Consider the following 22,845-nt stretch of genomic DNA (forward strand, 5'->3'; position numbering starts at 1 on the left):
CTCTCAAGCAGGCTCCATCCTCAACACAGAGCCAGATACAGGGCTCAATCCTACAACTCTGGGATCATGAGCCAAAATCAATAGTCCAATGCTCAACTGACTGAACCACCCAGGCACCACCACCTCCTCCATTTTTAAAAAAAGATTTTATTTTGGGGGCACCTGCGTAGCTCAAGTGATTAAGCATCTGACTTCAGCTCAACTTACGATCTCAGGGTTTGTGAGTTCGAGCCCTGCATTGGGTGAGCTTAAGCCCCACTCCAGGCTCCACACTTTCTCTCCCTCTCTCTCTGCACCTCATGGGATTCTCTCTCTCTCTCTCTCTCTCTCTCTCTCTCTCTCTCTCTCTCTGCCCCTCTCGCACTCACACTCTCTCTTTCTCAAAAATGAGTATAAATAGATTTTATTTTTAAGCAATGTCTGCTCCTAAAGTGGGGCTTGAACTCACAACTCCAAGATCAAGATTTGTACATACCACTGACTGAGTCAACCAGGCACCTTGATTTTTCAGTAGACAATTTTTTACACAGTTTTAGATTTATAGAAAAATTGAGGAGGTGGGGCGCCTGGGTGGCTCAGTTGGTTGAGCGTCCGACTTCGGCTCAGGTCATGATCTCACGTTCTGTGAGTTCGAGCCCCGCGTCAGGCTCTGTGCTGACAGCTCAGAGCCTGGAGCCTGTTTCAGATTCTGTGTCTCCCTCTCTCTGACCCTCCCCTGTTCATGCTCTGTCTCTCTCTGTCTCAAAAATAAATAAATGTTAAAAAAAAATTTTTTTTTAAAAAAGAAAAGAAAAATTGAGGAGGTACTACAGAGAGTTACCATGTACCTGGCACCCCAATTTCCCTTATTAACATCTTACATTAATATAGTACATTTATTATAACTAATAAATCAATATTTATACATTATTAACTAAAGTTTTTACTCACATTTCCTTAATTTTTACATAATGTCCATTTTCTGTTCTAAGATGCCACACTATATTTAGTTTTTATGTTTTGTTAGGCTTCCTTTGACTGTGACAGTTTTTCAGACTTTCCTTATTTTTGATTACCTTGAGGGTTTTGAAGAGTACTAATCAAGTATGTTGTGCAATGTCCCTCAATTAGAATTTGTGGGTTATAGGTTTTGGGGTGGAAGATCACAGAAGTAAAATGATATTTTTTATCACATCATATCAGGGCACATAGTATCCACATGATTTATCAGTGTTGATATTGACCTCAATCACCTGGCTGAGGTAGTGTGTCAGGTCTGTCCACTGTAATGTAACCCTTTTCACCTCCTTTGTATACCATACCCTTTAAAAGGAAGTCACTTTGCACAATCCACAATGAAGGAGCATTGTTTATTTATTTTTGTTGTTCTTTTTCATCAGAGATGAGATCTCAATATTTTGAAGAATCTTTCCCTAGCTCCCAACTCTACATTCTAGGTCTTGCAACCAAATCCACTGGAAATAGGGCTCACTTCAGAGGAGGGAGAATGTCTTAGTTAATACATCCCCTTCTCCCAAAATGATGCTGTGTTGCTGGTTCTGACTTCCCTTCTTCCACCATTCAATTTAGGGACAAGAAGATTGCTGACCTGGAAACGTAGGAGATGATGTTGACACCTTTAATAACAAGGATGTGAGTAGACAAATAGGCAGAAAGTTCATCTTCAAAGCATTTCACCCACATAAACTCATCACAGTCCCACCCTGCCCCAGAAGATGGTAGATCCCTAGCCTAACCCACTAGAACATACAACTGACACAGACCAGAAGCTGCTCCCTGGCTTCAAACAAACTCACAAACTCATAGTAAATATCTACAATGACCATGGCCCTAAGGAAGGTGGCTAATAAACATATACCTGTGTAGGAAGCTTATATCCTAGTGTGTTAATGAAGTATGTACTTAAGATTCTCCATTCTTGGTCTGAAGAACTCTTATTTCCACAGAATTTCTCATGCCTTTTTATCCTAGCAGGTAAGACATTGTTTATTAGTAGTTTGCAACTGTGTCATATTCATGCCTGGATCCACAGCAAACAGCACATTGTCTGACACAAAGTAGACACTAAGTAATTGTTCTCATGGGCTTACAGCCAAGGGCAGGAAAACAGCAAAAGCAAATTGAACCCCACCCTCCACCCCCATGTCTAATAGAACCTCTCAGACACATAGTAGGTGCTCAATATTATAGATTCCACAAGGATGACAGGTCTTGTTTATACAAGCTCCTTTTTTATATACAAGCCACTACAACGTTTGGCATGTTGTAGGTACTCAAAACATATTTGTCAGAAGAATGAAGGGCAAAAACAGCTTCCTAGAGTTCCTAAGTGTTTTATGACGGGTAGATTGACTTGACTAGTGGTGCCCTCTGGTGGTGAAGAAAATAGGACACTTACCCTCAGTCTGTATGGTATCACCTGGTGCTCCTCAACCTGGGCTCTTCTGAAATGATTCTTTCTTCTAAAGGGAGAAAATATAGAAATATTGGAAGATAAATGAGAGGTAGGAGTATTTGCTTTGGAGAGGTCAATTCTTACCTTACATAATGACTCTTTAGGAGACCAACATTTTTTAAATTCTGCATATGTTAACACATGTTAAGTCCAATAGTGTTCTTAAGGAGACACAATCTTCCTTTAATAATTATAGCTAATGTTTGCTGTGCATCAGTCTGTGACAGACTTTTTACATGTAGTTTCCTGTTTAATTCTCTCAAAAATCCATGACATCCATACTAGAACATCTATTTTCCTGAATATAATAAAAGTTACAAAAGCTAAAAAATTTACCCAAGGTAGGGCACCTGATGGCTCAGTCGATTAAGCGTCCAACTCTTGATTTCGGCTCAGGTCACGATCCCGTGTAACATGAGATGGAGTCCTGTGTCAAGCTCGGCACTAACAGCACAGGAACCTGCTTAGGATTCTTTCTCTCCCTCTCTCTCTCTCTGCCCCCTCCCCTGCCCACGAGCTCTCTCTTTCCAAAAAAAAAAAAAAAAAAGTGACCCAGTGAGTAAATGGCAGAACCTGGAGTTGAACCTTGGTTATCCCACTTAAGCATGATTGCTCCTAACCAAAGCCCTGTAATATTCCTATTCTAATGTGCCCATAACAATCCACACATAACACATCGCCTCCAATGCTATACTGCAATTATTTGTTTACATCTTTCTCCCAGCCTCTGAGATGTTCTTAAGAGCCACTTATTCATTCAATAAATATTTATTGATTGCCTGCTATGTGACAGGCCCTATGCTAAATGATTTAATGATTTAGTTATGCCGTCATGGAGCTTACATTCTAGTGGCTGAGATTGAATCAGACAAAAATCAGTAATTACTAGACAAATAATATTGCAAGTTTTGGTGAGTACTAATGAAGGTGACTAAATTAGAGCCTAAAACTGAAAATGTTGGGGTGAATGCAATTTTATTTTTTATTTGTATTATTCTTTTGGGAGGGTGAGTGCAGGTTGTTTTTGTTTTGTTTTGTTTTGTTTTTGTTTTTAAGATTTTATTTTTAAGTGATCTCTACACCCATGGTAGGATTCAAGAGTTGCATTGTCTACCATCACAGCCAGCCAGGCACATCAGGGGTGAATGCAATTTTAAATGGAAGCAGGGCAGGGGCAGAATAAACCTCTATGAGGTTGCATTTAAATGAACACAAGAGCCAATAACCTCCATGTGCCCACCCTCTGCCCCCGATGATGGGCTATACAGAAGTTATGCTGCTGTTGGGGAGGAGGAGTCATGCAGATTTCCCCCCACCACCCCAGATGACCTGTCACAGGAAACATAGAAGCTTAGTGTACTTTTTTTTTGTTTGTTTAGGAAAAAGCCCCAAATCAATAGTTTTGGGTGTTTTTGTTTGTTATTTGTTTGTTTGTTTTATTTTTTTTTAATTTTTTTTTCAACGTTTATTTATTTTGGGACAGAGAGAGACAGAGCATGAACGGGGGAGGGGCAGAGAGAGAGGGAGACACAGAATCGGAAACAGGCTCCAGGCTCTGAGCCATCAGCCCAGAGCCCGATGCGGGGCTCAAACTCCTGGACCATGAGATCGTGACCTGGCTGAAGTCGGACGCTTAACCGACTGCGCCACCCAGGCGCCCCTTGTTTGTTTGTTTTAATGAGTCAATAGCAACGTCCAATCTCCTAGGGCTCCCTCCACCTGCACCTGCATCTCCGCTTGCTGGTAGCAAGCAGGATACTGGGGCTGAGGCTGCAGCTCAGGGCGAAGCAGGGCCAGATGTGGCTTTCCAGCCTTGCTTGGCCTTAGGGCTGACACCTGGTTCCTGGGACAACCCATCTGGTCTCTTAAATAAAGGTCAAAGCTGGAATCTAAAAAAAAAAAAAAAAAAAAAAAAAAGAATTGAATAGAGGGACCAGCCTATAAACAATGAAGGCAAGAACATTACCCCAGGTTTCTGGCTTGTGATCATCATGTCTTACTTATCTCTTTATCCTTGACACTGAGCACAGGGCTTGCCATTTCTTAAGTGTCATCCAATGTAGAATGAGTGGTTGACTTACCTCTCAACTCTCTGATCTTCCTCAGGGCTTGTTAAACTTCAATGGTGCTGATTCATCTTCTTAGTCAATCCAAACTCAACTTATGCTTCAAGAGTTAGCACAGACCCATCTCCTCCAGGAAATCTTCCTTAACAGTCAAAACATTCTTCAGTCAGGGGCGCCTGGCTGCCTCAGTTGGTTAAACATCTGACTCTTTGTTTCAGCTCAGGTCATGATCTCAGGTTTTCGTGAGTTTGAGCCCCACATTGGGCTCTGCACCGGCAGCATGAAGCCTGTTGGGATTCTCTCTGCCCCCTCTTCTTTCTGCCCCTCCCCCACTTGCACTGTCTCTGTCTCTTTCAAAATAAATAAACTTTAAAAATTTTATATAAAAAAACCATTCTTCAGCCATAAAGCAGGCAATCCTACCATTTGTAACAACATTGATGATCATTAAGAGCATGATGCTGAGTGAAATAAGTCAGAGAAAGACAGATACTGCATGGTCTCACTTATATGTGGAATCTAAAAAAAGCCAAACTTATAGAAACAGAGTAGATTATGGTTGCCAGGGGATACGGGTAGGGGAAATGGGGAGATATTGGTTAAAGAATATAAACTTCCAGTTACAAGAGAAATAAGTTCTGGGCACCTGCGTGGCTCAGTTGGTTAAGCATCTGACTCTTGATTTTAGCTCAGGTCATGATCTCACAGTTTATGAGATTGAGCCCTGGATCAGGCTCCATGTTGGGTGTGGAGCTACTTTGGATTCTCTCTCTCTCCCTCTCAATCTCTCCCTCTGCCCCTCCCCTATGCTCTCTCTCTTTCTCAAAATATATAAATAAACTTTTTAAAAAAGGAATAAGTTCTGGAGATCTAATGTATAGCATGGTGACTATGGTAAACAATACTGTATTGTGTACTTGAAAGTCGCTAAGAGAATAGATCTTATTTGTTCTTACCATAACAACAACAACAAATGGTATTTACGTGAGGTAAAGGATGTGTTAAATATGTTAACTAACATTATTGTGGTAATCATTTTGCAACATATACATATGACAAATTATCACATTGCAAAGCTTATACTTAATATTATACAACAGCTAGGGGCCTATACAACAGCTAGGGGGGCTCAGTCAGTTAAGCTTCTGACTGGCTCAGGTCATGATCTCATTGTTAATGGGTCTGAGCCCTGTGTTGGGCTACACACTGATTGCAGAACCTGCTTGGGATTCTCGCTCTCTCTTTCTCTCTCTGCCTCTCCCTAACTTGTGCTTTCTCTCTCTCGAAAATAAATAAACCTTTAAAAATCCTTTTTTCATAGACTTTATTTTATATTTTTTAATGTTTTATTTATTTTTGAGAGACAGAGCATGAGTACAAGTGGGGGAGGGGCAGAGAGAGGGAGACAGGATCTGAAGCAGGCTCTGAGCTGACAGCAGAGAACCCTATATGGGGCTTGAATCGTGAGATAATGGCCTGAGCTAAAGTCAGACATTTAACTGACTGAGCCACACAGACACCTCTTAAAAAATCTTTTAAAAATGTAGGGGCACCTGGGTGGCTCAGTCGGTTAAGCGCCAGACTTCGGCTCAGGTCATGATCTCACAGTTTGTGAGTTTGAGCTCCACGTCAGACTCTGTACTGACAGCTCGGAGCCTGGAGCCTGCTTCGGATTCTGTGTCTCCCTCTCTCTCTGCCCCTACCCCATTCATGCTCTGTCTCTCTCTCAAAAATAAATAAACATTAAAAAATTTTTTTAATCTTTAAAAAATGTTATACAATAGTTATATCTCAATAAAGCTGGGGAAAAAACAATCAAGACACTGAGCAAAAAGGACAGCAAGTTTGAAGGCCCAGGACAAAAAGCCAGGTAACTAGGGAAACTCCAAGTAGTTCAATATGGCTGGGGCATAAAATTTGACAGAAACAATGGTCAGAGACAAGGCTATAAAGGTTGACAGTAGTCACATTCATTCATTCAGCAAACACTTACTGAGTATTTGCAGTGTGCTAGGCATTGGCCATGTAGACGTGGTCCTTGTTTTCATGGATTCACAGTCAAAAACAAAGAGACAACTAATAAACAATCAAAAAATTGTAAAAAAAAAAGTGCTAAAAAGAAACAAATGGGATGATGAGATAAGGAAAAACATATTTCAGATCAGATGATCAGGAAGGCCTAATTAAAGATGTGATACTTATGCTGATAACTGAGGCAGAGAAAAAGTCGAGAAAAAGTGTTCCAAGCAGAGCAAACAGCTTGGCTCAAGTCTCTGAGATGTGAAAGAACATGATATAAGTTCTTGGGGCACCTGGATGGCTCAGTCAGTTGAGCATTTGACTTTGGCTTAGGTCATGATCTGGCAGTTTGTGAGTTCAAGCTCCATGTTGGGCTCTGTGCAGACAGCTCAGAGTCTGGAGCCTGCTTCAGATTCTGTGTCTCCCTCTCTCTGCCCTCCCCTGCTCATGCTGTGTCTCAAAAATAAACTTTAAAAAATTAAAAAAAAAAGAACATTAAGTTCTTTATTTTCCAAGGGTGGAGTATCAAGAAAAAGGATGGCATGGCCAGTGAAGGACCATACTGATTGAGGTTTTATTAAAATTCGTATTTAATATGAATGATGAGTTTTTAAGAGGAAAGTGACTTGAAAGAATGATGGTTTCAAGACACTCATTCTGGCAACTGCATGGAAATGGATTGAAGAAGGACAAGACCACTCTTGTGAAAAATTCCTTTAAAAGCTATTGCATAAATTAGTCGGTACTATTAGAAGTCAGGATAGTAGTTACTCTTGAGGCATGATGACTAGATGGCAGAATGAGGGGAGATTCTAAAGGTTCAGGAAATGTTTTGCTTTTCTGGGAGCTGGTAACATGGGTATGTTTGGTTTATACATATTCAAACCTTATGTAATTAGGAAGAATTACCTTATGTAATTCCTCCATGTATACATATGTATATACATAATCAGATGTATATATAATCATATATGTGTGATTATATATGCATGTATGGAATTATATATGCATATGTGTATATATGTAATTTTTGTGTACATTGTACATACATCTATAATTATATATACATATACACACATATACATATATATTGTACTCAAATAAAAAGTAAAAAGCTATTGAATAAAACTGTCCTATACTCTTCAAAAATGTTGTCATAAGAGACCAAAAAATGGACAGCTCAGCAAATATCCCAGATTAAGAGTGAGAAAAGAAACGTGACAACCAAATTGATGCATGCTCTTACATCAGGAAATAAAATACTACTATGTAGAAGGTATTATTGGGATAATCAGCAAAATTTGAATAGTACTGATAGAGGTTAAATTTTCTGAATTTTATAACTGGACTATGATTAGTCTTTGTTCTTGGTAGATCAATGCCTAAGTATTCAGGGATGTGCACAACTAATTCTTAAGTGGCTCTGCAAAACAGTATGTAAATACCTAAAAGACAAGACAAATCCGACAAAACATTATCAGTAAGTTATGATGGGTGGTAGGTGAAGGATATATGAGAGTTCATTATATTAATATTACAATTTTGGGGTAGATTTGTAAAATTTAATAATAAACTGGAGAAAGGTATTATAATCTAGGCACGAGATGATGTGACTTGGACTAAACTTGGCACTAAAGGCAGTGAAGAATGAACGAATTCAAGGTATATTTTGGAGGTGGAATTGACAAAACCGACACAACTGAGACGATGTGGTGGATGGAAAAAAAAGGATAGAAACCACTGGTATAAATAAACAATCCCAAGTGCCCAAACTAGCTCCGCCCTTCCCCCTTCGACGCAAGCGGCGGAAATAAGGAAAAGCAAGCGACCGCTAAACTACAGGCAGGCTTCCGGTCTGGCGTCGCAAAGAGACCGTAAATCGGAGAACACTGTTTGGCTCCTCCCCCACGATGGGCGGTCCTGGAGAGTGACAGATACCAATCGCCAGCGACTCATCGGGCACTCACCCAATGGCTCTGGAGCTGGGCGGAGTCCTGCGGCACGAGGGTAGTCCCCACGCGGTGCGGGAAGTTTACTGCTGGGTGCGGGAAGTTTCCCGTTGGGTACGGTGACTTTGCTGCAGGCCTTCGGCAGTTCTGTTGTGAGGCTTCGGTTATTCTGTGGAGGGGTCCAGCAGTTCTGTGGCGGGATTTCAGCAGGTCTGTGGCGGGGGTTCAGCAATTCAGCCAGGGTGGGAAGAAGTGCCGAGCACGTGGGCTTTGAACCAAAGTGCGTGAGCAAGACCTGGACTCCAAGTGATGGGGCCGGCCCCTGCGGGAGCACAACATCGGGCAGCTGCTGGGGACCCGGAGGTGGGTGAGCCATCTGGGAGGGAGGAATGTTCTACGTGCAAGAGGTGGCAGAGCCTGACAGCTCGCCGACGAGGGACAGGATGGCCGTCCCTTCTGGAGGAGCCTTATTCCCCCATGTTGCCAGTCTGGCGCACCGAGACAGACCCAGGGGGAACCTGGCGTTATTTGGATAGCAGCAATAAAGTTTACTGAGCTCACTCCTTCGAAAGCTCTGTGACGTCGGTCATTTCCCCGACCACGTTCTCTTTCTTGTCATTGGATGAGATCTGACCTCTTGTGCCTAGTTCTGTGCTCGCCGCTGTAACGGAGGGCACATGGTGGTTCTTCTGGAGCCCTCCAGTAAGGCTCTCTCCAGTGTAGGACTGTGGGGTAGAGGCGGGGCCCATGGCTGTAGGGAAGAAGGTTTAGGATTCTGCAGACCAGGGTGTGGAGGGTGTGCATACCTGCTGACAGAGTAGGCATACTACCTGTGAAACCTTGATTTCCTTCAAGTGTACATTTTCTTCCGGGATTACTGAAGATTGGATGGTTTACTGAGTATATTTTCCTGAGGCAGTAGGTTTTAGCTCTTTCCAGCACTGACCACTTAATGTATACGGATGTAATCTACAGTCAGGGATTGCTGGCAGGTTAGAGCCTGGCAGGATTTGGATAGAGCAAGAGTGGAGATGGCATTTGTAAATTCCCAGGACAAACCCAGCAAAAGAGGAAGATTCCTGATGCGTGGTATCTGGAAATAGGAGGAGCTCAGGCATTGTTTAGGTCAGGGCTCAGTCAACTATTACCCCTTCCAGCTCCAAGCCAAGCTCCATGCTTGTGCTGTCAAATAGACAGGGAACCCTCAACTTAGGAGTTTTAAGACTAGAGCTCAGTAATGTTCTTCTAAGTAATGATAATCCTGGGTTTTGCAGTCTGACTTCCGTTCAAAAGAGTGAACAGGAGCCTGTGAAGCATTTATCCATGTCCTATCATGGTGGCATTTTAGGCAGTGCATGCTACACACCTTTGACCTCACACTGGCTTCTCTTCTCACTGGCCACAGGTGATGGAACTAGCTCTGGAAGACACATGCCAGGAAGGAAAGAAGAAATACTCTAAGAAGTGTACCTTGGTTGGGTCTCCAGTGGAGAGTCTCCTGCAGCCAGTGAAGCTTAGCCAGGCAGAACTGTACAAGGAGCCTACCAATGAGGAGCTAAACCGCCTTCGGGAGACTGAGAGTCTGTTCCACTCTAGCTTGCTTCGTTTGCAGGTACTATTGGGTGGCTGGGGCTTGGGTTAGAGGGATGGTCCTGGAACCCTGAGGCTGAAGAACTCGCCCCTACAGGTGTAAGAGTTACTCACTCTTACAGGTAGAGGAGCTACTAAAGGAAGTAAGGTTGTCGGAGAAGAAGAAGGAGCGGATCGATGCTTTCCTACGGGAGGTCAACCAGCGAGTCCTGAAGGTGCCCTCAACTCCTAAGACACAGGTAACGCAGGTAGAGTGAAGAACTGGGAAGTCCAGGAGAGGTCCTCAGTGTAGGCCTCTGAAACAAGGCCTTGCTCTTCTCCAGAGGGCGTGGGGTCCTAGGGAGCTCATTTTCACTGCCAGGAGGCTCAACTGGAAGTACAGTCAACCATGTGTTCATTTGTTCAGCAAACATTTATGTTCGTTGCATTAGTTGTGTTCTTAGGATACATCAGTGAACAAAGCAGCCTACTTTCTAGTGTTGGACTTATAGATAGTAGACAATAAACATGATGAGTAAACTGAGTGGCAATATTAGTAAATGGTAAACACTGGAAAAAGGAGAAAGTAGGGCAAGGTAAGGGGATTGTGGGAATATCAGAGGGTGGGAGTGGTTTGCAATTTTAAATAGGGTAGTTGAGGTAGGCCTCATTGAAGTGACAGTAGTCTGACGATTTGGAGGAAGTGAGTCAACCATGTAGATATCTAAGGAAGGAATAGTCAACACAAAGGTTCAAAGGCAGTAGTAAGTCTGGTATGTTCCTTGGATTAAATGAGGGGAAAATAGAAGGACACGAGTTCAAAAAGGCAATGGAGGGAGGAGGCATTTCACTCAGGGCCTCGTTAAACTGAAACAAGGACTGCCTGTTGCTCTGGGTAAAAAGAGGAACCACTGATGGGACTTTTTTTTGGTGTAACAGTGATGTGATCTAGCTTCATTTTTAAAAAGTTGACTCAGGGGCACCTGGGTGGCTCAATCGGTTAAGTGTCTGACTCTTGATTTCAGCTCAGGTTGTGATCCTGGGGTCGTGGGATTGAGCCCTGTGTTAGGCTCCGTGTTGAGCATGGAGCCTGCTTAAGATTTTCTGTCTCTGTTTTCCCCTTTTCCCTGCTCACACACTCTCTCTCTAAAAAAAAGAAAAAAAAATCAACAAAACTAAAAGCCTACAGAATGAGAGGAGATATCTGCAAATGACCCATCTGATAAAGGGTTAGTATCCAAAATCTATAAAGAACTTACTGAACTCAACACCCAAAAAACAAATAACCCAGCTAAGAAATGGGCAGAAGATATAAATAGATACTTTTCCAACGAGGATATCCACATGGCTAACAGACACATGAAAGGATGCTCAACATCACTCATTGTCAGGGAAATACAAATCAAAACCATGATGAGATACCACCTCACACCTGTCAGAGTGGCTAAAATTAATAACACAAGAAACAACAGGTGTTGGTGAAGATGTGGAAAAAGGGAAACCCTCTTGCACCGTTGGTGGGGATGCAAACTGGTGCAGCTACTCTGGAGAACAGTGTGGAGGTTCCTCACAAAACTAAAAACAGCTACCCTACCATCCAGCAATTGCACTGTTAGGTATTTATCCAAAGGATGAAAAATACAGATTCGAGGGGTACATGCACCCCAATGTTTATAGCAGCATTATCAACAATAGTCAAACTATGGAGACAGCCTAAATGTCCATTGAATGATGAATGGATAAAGATGTGGTATACATATACAATGGGATATTACTCAGCCATCAAAAAGAATGAAACCTTGCCATTTGCAACAACGTGGATGGAGCTAGAATGTAGTATGCTAAGTGAGATAAGGCAAACAGAGAGGTAACCATATGATTTCACTCATAGGTGGAATTTAAGAAATAAAACAAGTGTTGGGCACCTGGGTGACTTAGTCGGGTAAGTATCCAGCTTCAGCTCAGGTCATGATGTTACAGTTCATGAGTTCGAGCCCTGCATCAGGCTCTGTGCAGACAGTTCAGAGCCTGGAGCCTGCTTTGGATTCTGTGTCTCCCTCTCTCTCTCTGCGCCTCCCCTGCTTGTGCTCTGTCTCTCTGTCTTTCAAAAATAAATAAAACATTTAAAAAAAATTTTTTTTAGTAAAGAAATAAAACAGCTGAACATATGAGAATGGCGGGGGTGGGGGGAGGAAGAGAAGGAAACAAACCACAAAAGACGGTTAATGATAGAGAACAAACTGAGGGCTGATAGAGGGACGTGGGTGGGGAATAGGCTAGATGGGTGATGGGTATTAAGGAGGACACTTGTGATGAGCACTGAGTGTTGTAAGTGATGAATCACTGAATTCTACTCCTGAAACCAATATTGCACTGTATGTCAACTAACTAAAATTTAAGTTAAAAAAAAAAGTAATAAATTTTTTTTTAATTCCTCATTTTAATTTCTAATATGGTAAGTATAGATATAACTCACGTAAAAAGAGCTCTTTGAGGGTCCTTGATAATTTTTAAGAATGTAATTCACTCAGGCTGTTGTGTTAAAGGTAGAAGGGAAGGGGATAAAGATAAAATCAGGGAGACTAGCTAGAAACCTATCATGCGGTGATCCACTGGAAAATGGTGGCATCTCAGACTAGGATAGAGAAGTAGAGGTGGTTAGTGTCTGGATGCTCTTAAAAGTGAAATGGATGTTTTTAACAGAGATGAGTTCAGGTGATTTAAATGTTTTGGGCTTGAGCAACTAGAATGAAGTTGCCTTAATGGAGAGGATGTGCTGGGGCGCCTGGGTGGCGCAGTCGGTTGAGCGTCCGACTTCAGCCAGGTCATGATCTCGCGGTCCGTGAGTTTGAGCCCCGCGTCAGGCTCTGGGCTGATGGCTCGGAGCCTGGAGCCTGTTTCCGATGCTGTATCTCCCTCTCTCTCTGCCCCTCCCCCGTTCATGCTCTGTCTCTGTCCCAAAAATAAATAAAAAACGTTGAAAAAAAAATTTTAAAAAAAATGGAGAGGATGTGTTTACAGAAAGACTGAGTTTGACTTCAAATGTATTGATGTGTTTATTTTTGTTTTTATTTTCTTAAAGTTTATTTATTTATTTTGAGAAAGAGCATGCATGCACAAGTTGATGAGGGGCAGAGAGAGTGAGAGAGAATCCCAAGCAGGTTCCATGCCCTCAGCACAGAGCCTGATGTGGGGCTCAAACCCATGAACCACGAGATCATGACCTAGCCAAAATCAAGAGTTGGATACTTAACCTACTTAGCCATCTAGGCGCCCCTCAAATGTGTTATGTTTAATTTGACATGTCTACTAGACACCAAGGGGACATGTCAGGGAGGCAGTCAAATAATATGTATCACTGTCTCTGTCCCCACAGCTGACTGACCAGACCTGGCTCCCAGCTGGGGTTCGAGTACCCCTCCACCAAGTGCCCTATACTGTGAAGGGCTCTTTCTGCTTCCTGCCTCCAGCCCAGGTCACTGTTGTGGGCAGCTACCTTCTGGGTACCTGCGTCCGGCCGGACATTAATGTGGATATGGCAGTGACCATGCCCAAGGTGAGGTCCAGAGTTTGGGGAATGGAGAGACTGCTGCTTCACCACCTACAAATTCTTGGGTCTTTCTTTCCCACCTGCCACTTGCCAAGGGATTGAAATTTGAACTCGAAATCAAAAGAGCAGATCACTGCTATCATCTTGAGGGCAGCTTAAATGTGCCTTTGGGCCAGTTGCTGCCCTTTGGAACTTTGCCTTCGTCATCTGAGAACTAGATATGGTGTTGGCCCTGGTTCAGGCACTCTGGCCAGCAAAACTCCCTGAGGTTTCTAAACTGTGACTCACCTTGGCTTCATCTTGGCCTCTAAGCTCTATAACAAAAAGCATTTAAGTGCCTGGGCATCTCTCTCTTTTCTGACCCTCTCCAGGAGCTCCTACAGGACAAGGATGGGTTGAACCAGCGCTACTTCCGCAAGCGTGCTCTCTACCTGGCCCAGTTAGCTCACCACCTGGGCCAAGACCCCTTCTTTGGCAGTGTTCGCTTCTCCTACACCAATGGATGCCACCTGAAACCCTCGCTCCTACTTCGGCCACATGGTGGGAGGCACATACTGGGCTGAAGGCGCAGTATGGAGTGACAAATTCAGTGGTGGGGGGGGTGTGGGGCCTCAAGTCCAAGGTGAGAGGCTTAGGCCTCAGGTTTGAGGGGGAAGGTACAAAGACCTCAGATTCTGAAGTGGGAGGGCATGGTACCCGGTACCCTCAGGTAGGAGGAGGGTGGCACAGAGGCCCACCTGGAAGGATCTCAGCACTCCCTGTCTCCCCCAGGGAAGGATGAGCGCCTGGTCACTGTACGTCTGCATCCATGCCCTCCACCTGACTTCTTCCGCCCGTGCCGCCTGCTGCCATCTAAAAACAATGTGCGCTCTGCCTGGTACCGAGGGCAGAGTCCCCCAGGGGATGGTGAGAAGGCACTCGTGTCAAGGTGGAGCTGAAGGGAAGAGTGTTGTGGGGATTTCTCTTCTCATGGCTTCCCCTCCCCCACAGGTAGCCCAGAGCCTCCCACCCCCCACTATAACACATGGGTTCTGCAGGACATGGCCCTTGAGTCTCACGTGCAGCTGCTGTCAACTGTGCTGGGCTCAGCCTTGGGGCTGAAGGATGGCGTGGCACTTCTGAAGGTCTGGCTGCGGCAGCGGGAACTGGACAAGGTGAGTTGGGAGTGGCCCAGCTTCCCTGCCTCACTGAGTGGCAGGTTGGCTCTGAGCTTGGGCCTCTCTGTTTCCATCTCTTTTTCAGGGCCTGGGAGGGTTCAGTGGGTTCCTTGTCTCCATGCTGGTTGCCTTCCTTGTGTCCACACGCAAGATCTACACCACCATGAGTGGCTACCAGGTCCTGAGAAGCGTCTTGCAGTTTCTGGGTAAGGTGGCTAGACTCAGAAAGGCCAAGGGTTCTACTCATCCTGTGAATCCTCTCATCCTATCAAGGGTCATTCAGTTTCTTAACATAAGACAGAAGAGCAAACTGAATTCTGGAGGCAGGGAGGAGGGAGAGTGTCATTAGTGCTGGGTCCCCAGGGAGGAGGATACCTTCTGACACACCCATCTTCTCTGGCTCACTTCAGCCACCACAGATTTGACAGTCAATGGGATCAGCTTATGTCTCAGCTCAGATCCCTCCTTGGTGAGTGGGGCAGGGCTGGGGCTGGGCAAGGAGGCCTGAAGGTAAGGCCTCAACCCTGACTGGCTTCTTTTTTATGCCTCCAAGCCGGCCCTGGCTGACTTCCATCAGGCCTTCTCTGTTGTCTTCCTGGACTCCTCAGGCTGTCTCAACCTCTGTGCTGATGTCACTGCCTCTACTTACCACCAGGTACCAATGGTTCCCATTCCTGGATTCCCCAGGTGTCCCAGTCCAGACTGTGTCCCTTCTACCAGTACCAGAACCCCAGAAACTCTTCTCCAAAGAGCTTAGGTCAGGCATGTCTCTTGGTCTGAGCCCTCAGGTCACTGAAGGGAGGGGTATAGTGGTGATAATCTCACATGTGAGTTCCCTGCTTACGCTGTGGCCCCAGGTACAGCATGAGGCACGGCTGTCTATGGCATTGCTGGACAGCAGAGCTGATGATGGATTCCAATTTTTGCTGATGACTCCCAAACCCATGATCCAGGCTTTTGACCACGTCTTGCAGTAAGTTTATGGCTGACAGGCTATGTTAGTGGGTTCTTTTTCCCTGGAGCTACAGTGGTGGGGCAGAAGTGCTCAGATGTTCCTGGTTTTGGGGAGGGGGTGGTACTTGGGGTCAGCAATACCTCATTCTGTCTCTTTGTCCCTCTAGTCTCCATCCACTGAGTCGCCTGCAGGCAGCATGTCACCGGCTAAAGCTGTGGCCAGAGCTGCAGGATCTTGGTGGGGACTATGTTTCAGCTGCTTTGGGCTCACTGACCACCCTCCTGGAGCAGGGTCTGGGGTCCCGCCTTCACCTGCTGGCCCACTCTCGGCCCCCAGTCTTAGAGGTGAGGTGCTGTGGGGTAGGGAGTTTGTGGGTTTAAGGAGGACTAGATCTAGGGTCTCAGGGAATACAAAAGACACACCATCCCTCTAGCTAGATCTTTCTACCTAGTTGGAAACTGGATTTCCAGGTCAAGCTGGGGCATTCTTGGCTTGAACTCAGCCTTTTTACACCCTATAGTGGGACATTAGCCAGGATCCACCGAAGCACAGAGACTCTGGGACCCTGACCCTAGGATTGCTCCTCCGGCCTGAGGGGCTGACCAGTGTCCTTGAGTTGGGTCCGGAAGCCAACCAGCCCGAGGTAAGGAGCTCTGGGGTCTGGGGGGTGATTTGGCTCTGTCTTGGGAACTCCAAGCCGTGCACTGGCAGGAATAGGGTGGATCGTCCTCATGCCACCTGGATTGAGTCCTGTTGGGGATTTCTGATAAAGCCCATCTTTGTCGATTTCTTCCACCACCCATTGCCTTTCCTCAGGCTGCTGACTTCCGCCAGTTCTGGGGATTTCGCTCAGAGCTTCGGCGTTTCCAGGATGGAGCCATTCGGGAAGCTGTGGTCTGGGAGGCAGCCTCTATGGCCCAGAAGCGCCTTATTCCCCACCAGGTGGTCACCCATCTCTTGGCACTGTGAGTGTTAGCATCTGGATGCTGGGAAGCACCGGTGGGTTGGGGAGCCTTTTAGGAGGGTCTGGCCCAGGCTTTGGGCTGAGCAGCGAATGTCCAGCAGCATTCTCCATATTCCTCAGTGCCCTCACTGAGTCTCTGCCCCTTTCCCAGTCATGCCGACATCCCAGATACCTGTGTCCACTATGTGGGGGGCCTTCTGGACGCGTTGATCCAAAGCCCAAAAGAGGTAAGGGTCATGGGTCAGGGCTAAGGGTTAAGGCTAGGGGTTGCAGAGTAGCTTGTGTGGCCAGATTAGGTAGGGGGTGGAGAGCACACCTCAGCCGGGCTGCACTTCTTATAGTGTCCAGCAGAGGGGGTGCTGGCTCTGCAGCAGCCTGAGCTGTGATAAAATCCTGGGTGGTGGTGGGGTTCTGTAGGGTCCTGGCCTCCTGACTGACTGTGTTCTCCCTCTCAGACCTCCAGCACAGGTGAGGAAGCCCTGGCAGCAGCAGTGCGTTGCTACGATGACCTCAGCCGCCTCCTGTGGGGGCTGGAAGGTCTCCCGTTGACTGTGTCTGCTGTGCAGGGAGCTCATCCAGTACTGCGCTACACTGAGGTGAGGTGGAAGGTGGCAGGAAGCCTTTTCTGCTTAGCAATTCCTTGTCTCTACCCCGTTCCTCCAGTATTCCCCTTTCCGACTCCTGACTGTGTTCACTTTCTCAGTCCTGAGCCCCTACCTCAGCCCTGCATCTTCCATAGGTGTTCCCACCAACCCCAGTCCGGCCAGCCTACTCCTTCTACGATCACTTGCGAGAGCAGGCCTCGCTGTTGCCTCGGCCTGACAAGCCCTGTCCAGCCTATGTGGAGCCCATGACTGGTGAGGATCCTCTTGGGAGGGGATGAGAGAAATTGTTCCCACTCCATGCTGCAGTCTTGAAACCTCTTTTCTTCCTAGTGGTATGTCATCTGGAGGGCAGTGGTCAGTGGCCACAGGATGCTGAGGCCATACGCCGGGTCCGAGCTGCCTTCCAGCTGCGCCTGGCGGAGCTGCTGACCCAACAGCATGGGCTGCAGTGTCGTGCCACAGCCATGCACACTGATGTCCTCAAGGTTAGACTGGTGTAGGGTAGGGATTCCCCAGAGAGGGAGGGCACAGGGTGTTAGGGTATCCCATGCTGACATGTGTCTCCCATCCCATACCCGCTTTGAACAGGATGGGTTTGTGTTCCGGATTCGTGTGGCCTATCAGCGGGAGCCCCAGATCCTGAGGGAAATGCGAAGCCCTGAGGGGATGATCTCATTGAGGGACACGCCTGCCTCCCTCCGCCTTGAGAGGGACACAAGGCAGTTGCCCCTGCTCACCAGTGCCTTGCATGGGTATGGCCACCTGCATACGTTCTTCTGTCTGTAGATCCTTGCCTGCTTCTATTCTGCTCTCCTGGCCACCTGTCTCTCTGGGAGGCCACCTGGTATAAATTTATACCATGGTTTATGTATTCATTTTTTAGAGAGAGAGAGAATCCCAAGCAGGCTCTGTGCTGTCAGCACAGAACTTGATGTGGGGCTCAATTTCACAGAACCATGAGATCATGACCAGAGCCGAAGTCAAGAGCCAGACACTTAACCGACTGCACCGCCCAGGCGCCCCTGAAATGGGAATTTTATAGGACTGATCTGTTGGGGTGTTAGTTAGGGGCATGTGAGATTCTGTACAGAGGGCAACTTTGGGTAAAGGTTGAATAAATAGTGGTGGTAGAGCAGAAATACTCTTCTTGGGCCCTGAGTGCCTGAGTCTCATTGCCACTTCCCTCTTCCCCCGACAGACTCCAGCAGCAGCACCCAGCCTTCTCAGGTGTGGCACGGCTGGCCAAGCGGTGGGTGCGCGCCCAGCTTCTGGGTGAGGGGCTCACCGATGAGAGCCTGGACCTGGTGGTTGCTGCTCTTTTCCTGCACCCTGAGCCCTTCACCCCTCCCAGGTGATTCCGAACTCCATCTTTTCTCTAGCCAGAAAGTTCCCCTTGGGGCCAGTTGTCGTCCCTTAGGCTGTACCTTCAGTCCAAATGGGAAAGGGTAGCTAAAAAAAGTGACAGAAGAGGTTCTAAGACACCTCCCACCCCCATCCATGCTGAGGGGTCTAGACTGTCTAGGTCGTGGGGAAAGCCCTGGGATGTGTGGTTGGGCCCAGACCCTTTGCTCATTCCTTCTTCTCAGCTCCCCCCAGGTGGGCTTCCTTCGGTTCCTTTTGTTGATATCAACCTTTGATTGGAAGAACAACCCCCTTATTGTCAACCTCAACAATGAGCTCACTGGTAAGTGGTAGGACTGGGGTCAGACTCCTGCAAGAAAAAACCTTTGTGGATTGCAGAGCAATAGGGCACACAAGGGTTTTCCACGCCAGTCTATTAGATAGGGCTTTTTTCGTGGCTTCCCCTTCCCAGATATCTGTGCCTGACCCTGATGCCTTGGGGTGGGGAATTACTAGGAGGAAGAGGCCCAGTCAAAGCTTTAGGGAGCTCTAAGGCTATAGAGCTATGGTTTGTTCCTATGATGCTCAGAAACAGAATGGACCGGGGTGGTAAACAAGCTACCTGGTGGGGGCTGTGAAGGGGAAAGGAGAGTAGAAGGGGGACCCTGAACACCAAGTGAGAAGTCTTGTGGGGATCAGGGAAGGGCCCAGGTTAGAATAGATGTCCAGACTTCTTGGTGAGTGGGGGTGATGATTTTCATCTGTAACATGAGGAGTTCCTGGTCCAAGCAGAGAGGAGGGTGTCAGCTTCCTAATTCCCCAGGTGTGTGGGAGCGTAGGGTGGGAAGGGGGTCAGGGGCAGGCCTCAGCTTGTGTCGGCCCGGAAACTAGAACGGGGTGCCAGGCAGTGGAAAATTCTGCCTTTGGGCTGAGGCTGAGAGTTTAACACCCCACCCAATTGAGGCAAACATGGTGTCCTTTACATTGCCTTTGTCCTTTGGGGGAGGGGCACTGGAAAATCCCTGTGATGGGCAGCTGTTGGGTGTACAGTAGGAAGATCTGGGGTAGTAAAGCTGGGGAAGGGGGCAGGCTGACCCAGGACCCCCTCTTGTTCACAGTGGAAGAGCAGGTGGAGATCCGCAGTGGCTTCCTGGCAGCTCGGAGACAACTCCCGGTCATGGTCATCCTTACGCCCCAGGATCGTAAAAACTCTGTATGGACACAGGATGGACCATCACCCCAGGTTCAATCCCATCCTTACCTCTAAATTTGTGGTCTTCTCCGCCAAGGAGAAAGCAGGCCCAGCATAAGCTAAGAAAGACCCACACTCAGGTTTGATGTATTTGATTGTGTGTATCCCCTCAGATCCTACAGCAGCTTGTGGTCCTGGCAGCCGAGGCCTTGCCTGTCCTAGAGAAGCAGCTAATGGATCCCCGGGGGCCTGGGGACATCAGGGTAAGCCCTTGACCAAGAGTGACTCGGGTTCTAGGGATTCTGTCTTTGAACATTGGGAATCTGGAGCTATAGGGGCTCTCACAGGATGCTCAGCCCTCTTGTTTGGCAAGACTGAATCCACAGAAGGCATTGATACTGCCCATGGTGCCTGGCAGTGGTGGAACCTGCAGGAGAACCAGGGCCCTGGCTCTATCCAGGCCTCACACTTGTAGCCTGTGCTCCTCCTGACAGATTGAAGCTGGCTGACACCAGCTGGGGCTTGATGTTCCCACCTTCAGATGAACATTTGGGCCCCTAATGGGGGGTCAGACAAAAGGGAAGGAGGGAACCAAGGTGGGCATGTGGAAGGCTTTGTGGTCCAGCTCCCAACTCTCAGTGGGCACTATGGTACTCCCTCAGACAGTGTTCCGGCCACCCTTGGATATGTATGATGTGTTGATCCGCCTGTCTCCCCGCCACATCCCCCGGCACCGCCAAGCCGTGGACTCACCAGCTGCCTCCTTCTGCCGTGGCCTGCTCAATGAGCCAGGGCCCTCGTCCTTGATGCCTGTGCTGGGCTACGATCCTCCTCAGCTTTATCTGGCACAGCTCAGGGTAGGTCCTAAAGGGCTGACTAAACCTGGCACAACCTGGGGAGGGGGCTTCCAGGTGAAGCTGGGGCCATGGAGGTGACTCTCAGATGTCTATGTGTAATATTATCTATGTCCTGCCCTTTCCTAGGAGGCCTTTGGGGACCTGGCCCTTTTCTTTTATGACCAGCATGGTGGAGAGGTGATTGGTGTTCTCTGGAAGCCCACCAGCTTCCAGCCCCAGCCCTTCAAGGTGTGCTGGCTGATGATAAGTGTGTTCCCAAGTGTGTTCATGTGGTTCCATGTGGGCATGCATGTCTGTATGTGGCATGCTCCCTGACTGCATGGGTCAGGTGTGAAGCATGTGTCTTGTGTGTCGACCTCTACTACTGCTACTGCTCCCCACCCCCACCTGGCTTGGTGTCTCTGGGTGTGCCTCTGTGACATCTCAGTCCATATTTCTCTGGTTCCCCTAGGCGTCCAACACAAAGGGGCACATGGTGGTGTCTCAAAGTGGGGAGCTGGTGATGGTGCCCAATGTAGAAGCGATCCTGGAGGACTTTGCCATCCTGGGTGAAGGCCTGGTACAGGCTGTGGAGGCCCGAAGTGAGAGGTGGACTGTGTGATCTCCACCCCAGGAGCAAGCTGTAGGTGTACAGCCAGACTTCAGACCTCTGGAGCAAGATGTCAGTGGCATGATCTCCATCCTCGTTGCGTATGGATCTTCCATGGAGTACCTGCTGGCCTAAACACACTGAGATGTTCCCCTAGAAAAGCCCTGCCCCAAATTTCTGTCTGATGCTTCAGCATCAGAGCAGGGGCCTGGTTTCTTACAGAGTCCCCTGGGCCTGTCTGAACTTCCAGAAGAGGAGGGCAAGCCAGCTCAGTGAACTGAATGAACCCAGGAGATCCATCCACGTGTCAGCCTTAGTCTGGGCTTTTTTTTTTTTTTTTCCCCCTTTTCTTCCTAGGATGTTTCCAGAAGTGTGGAGAGGAGGACATTTGCCCAAGGCTGAGGCTGTCTCCCCTTCCCATTGCCAGGATGTGTGCCTACACCTTAGTATGCCCTTCAGGGCAGTGTCAGGCCTTTAAATGGGGTCCAGAGAAGGTATGGCACTTCTTGAGGGTCACAGAATATCTGCACTGAGCAGTGGGAAAGGGGCTCTGTGTGTATGAATAGAGCCCATTGAAGGGACACGGGTCTCTCCTGTGTGGGTGCTGTTACTTTCCAGGGTACACCAGGGGAAAGCACAGAGGACAGGAGGGGCTGGGTACCCAATGAGCCAGTGAAGGGGTGAGGGGGACAGATGGTCCCCTAGTCCGGGAGAGCTGCAGAAAGCGCTCAGCGTTGCCCTGGCTGCTCAGTGTCTCAGTCCCCTGGCTCCATGGCATCTGCCCATTCATGTCACACACTGTCCCCACTACATCCCTGCAGTAAGGGTGTGGGGGGAACAAGCCCCAAGTCCTGCTCTCCAGGAGCTCTCAGTGCCAGGGTGGGGGGCGGTGCTGCCTCCTTTCACCCCGGTCCACACCCCACTTGCAGCAGCCTCTCCCTTCTCCGTCTCCCCTAATCCTGGCTGTTTTTCCAGACTCAGCTCGAATAGTGCTTCCTCCTCCAACCCTTCCCTCGCCCCCAGCCTGAGGTGCTCTTTCTCTCGTCTGAAACATGAGAACAATTACTGTCTGTTCAGTTTACTTCGTAGTTGCATACAGGGCGTGAACTCTTCTGTTGTTTTAAACTCTGATTTAAAATTAAGTCACTTAATTTCCCCATGTTCCTGGCTTTTCTACCATTTTCACATAGTTTTAACATTGTCTCCTAGAAGTAAACTCTCTGGGGGCAGGTAACATGTTTGAACAGATTTCTTGGCACCTTCGTGGTACCCAGGACAATGCTCAAGTAGGATGCAGGTGTGTGCAGAAGGGGCATCTAGGCCAGGCAGATGGAGAGCAAGCAGGCCCACCAAAATGCTTTAAGGACAAGGGAATCATAATTTGTAATCTCTGCCTAGAATGAGTGTGAAGGTGACAATGAGTTGCACCCTGAGAGTTAAGATGCAGCTGACATTTTGAGTGCCTGGTAAATGCTGGGCACTCCGTTTTTTTACATGTCTTATGTGCAGGAACGTGATCATGCAACAATCCCAGCCCTGTGAAGTATGTGCTTTTAGTTATCCTCATTTTCTGAAAG

General features: G+C 47.4%; 1 protein-coding gene and 1 long non-coding RNA gene across 4 annotated transcripts; one reads left to right on the forward strand and one right to left on the reverse strand.

Annotated features, from left to right (window-relative positions):
- Window positions 1–1,353: 1,353 nt before the first annotated feature.
- LOC125150144 (uncharacterized) lies at window positions 1,354–8,593 on the reverse strand. 2 transcript variants are annotated; one of them, XR_007146246.1, is made up of 5 exons: window positions 8,508–8,593; window positions 4,537–4,663; window positions 2,399–2,462; window positions 1,859–1,967; window positions 1,354–1,588 (listed from the first exon to the last, which is right to left on the reverse strand). It is a non-coding gene; the product is annotated as an uncharacterized LOC125150144 (long non-coding RNA). The 2 variants fall into 2 exon arrangements; XR_007146247.1 differs by having other exon boundaries at window positions 1,354–1,616.
- On the forward strand, window positions 8,502–22,419 carry NOL6 (nucleolar protein 6). 2 transcript variants are annotated; one of them, XM_047829547.1, is made up of 26 exons: window positions 8,502–8,852; window positions 9,895–10,101; window positions 10,202–10,318; window positions 13,435–13,614; window positions 13,980–14,148; window positions 14,380–14,514; window positions 14,599–14,762; window positions 14,851–14,971; window positions 15,176–15,234; window positions 15,319–15,420; window positions 15,623–15,738; window positions 15,887–16,064; window positions 16,241–16,363; window positions 16,537–16,685; window positions 16,836–16,911; window positions 17,140–17,280; window positions 17,424–17,541; window positions 17,620–17,774; window positions 17,878–18,041; window positions 18,488–18,640; window positions 18,876–18,973; window positions 19,749–19,873; window positions 19,996–20,085; window positions 20,485–20,679; window positions 20,806–20,907; window positions 21,131–22,419. In XM_047829547.1, exons 1-26 carry the CDS (start codon window positions 8,799–8,801, stop codon window positions 21,278–21,280), a joined length of 3,441 nt encoding a protein of 1,146 aa, XP_047685503.1. In that variant the 5' UTR covers window positions 8,502–8,798; the 3' UTR covers window positions 21,281–22,419. The 2 variants fall into 2 exon arrangements, with proteins under 2 accessions (XP_047685503.1, XP_047685504.1); XM_047829548.1 differs by having other exon boundaries at window positions 8,502–8,699.
- Window positions 22,420–22,845: the final 426 nt, after the last annotated feature.

Source organism: Prionailurus viverrinus, chromosome D4, assembly GCF_022837055.1.
Source record: "Prionailurus viverrinus isolate Anna chromosome D4, UM_Priviv_1.0, whole genome shotgun sequence".
NCBI lineage: Eukaryota > Metazoa > Chordata > Mammalia > Carnivora > Felidae > Prionailurus > Prionailurus viverrinus.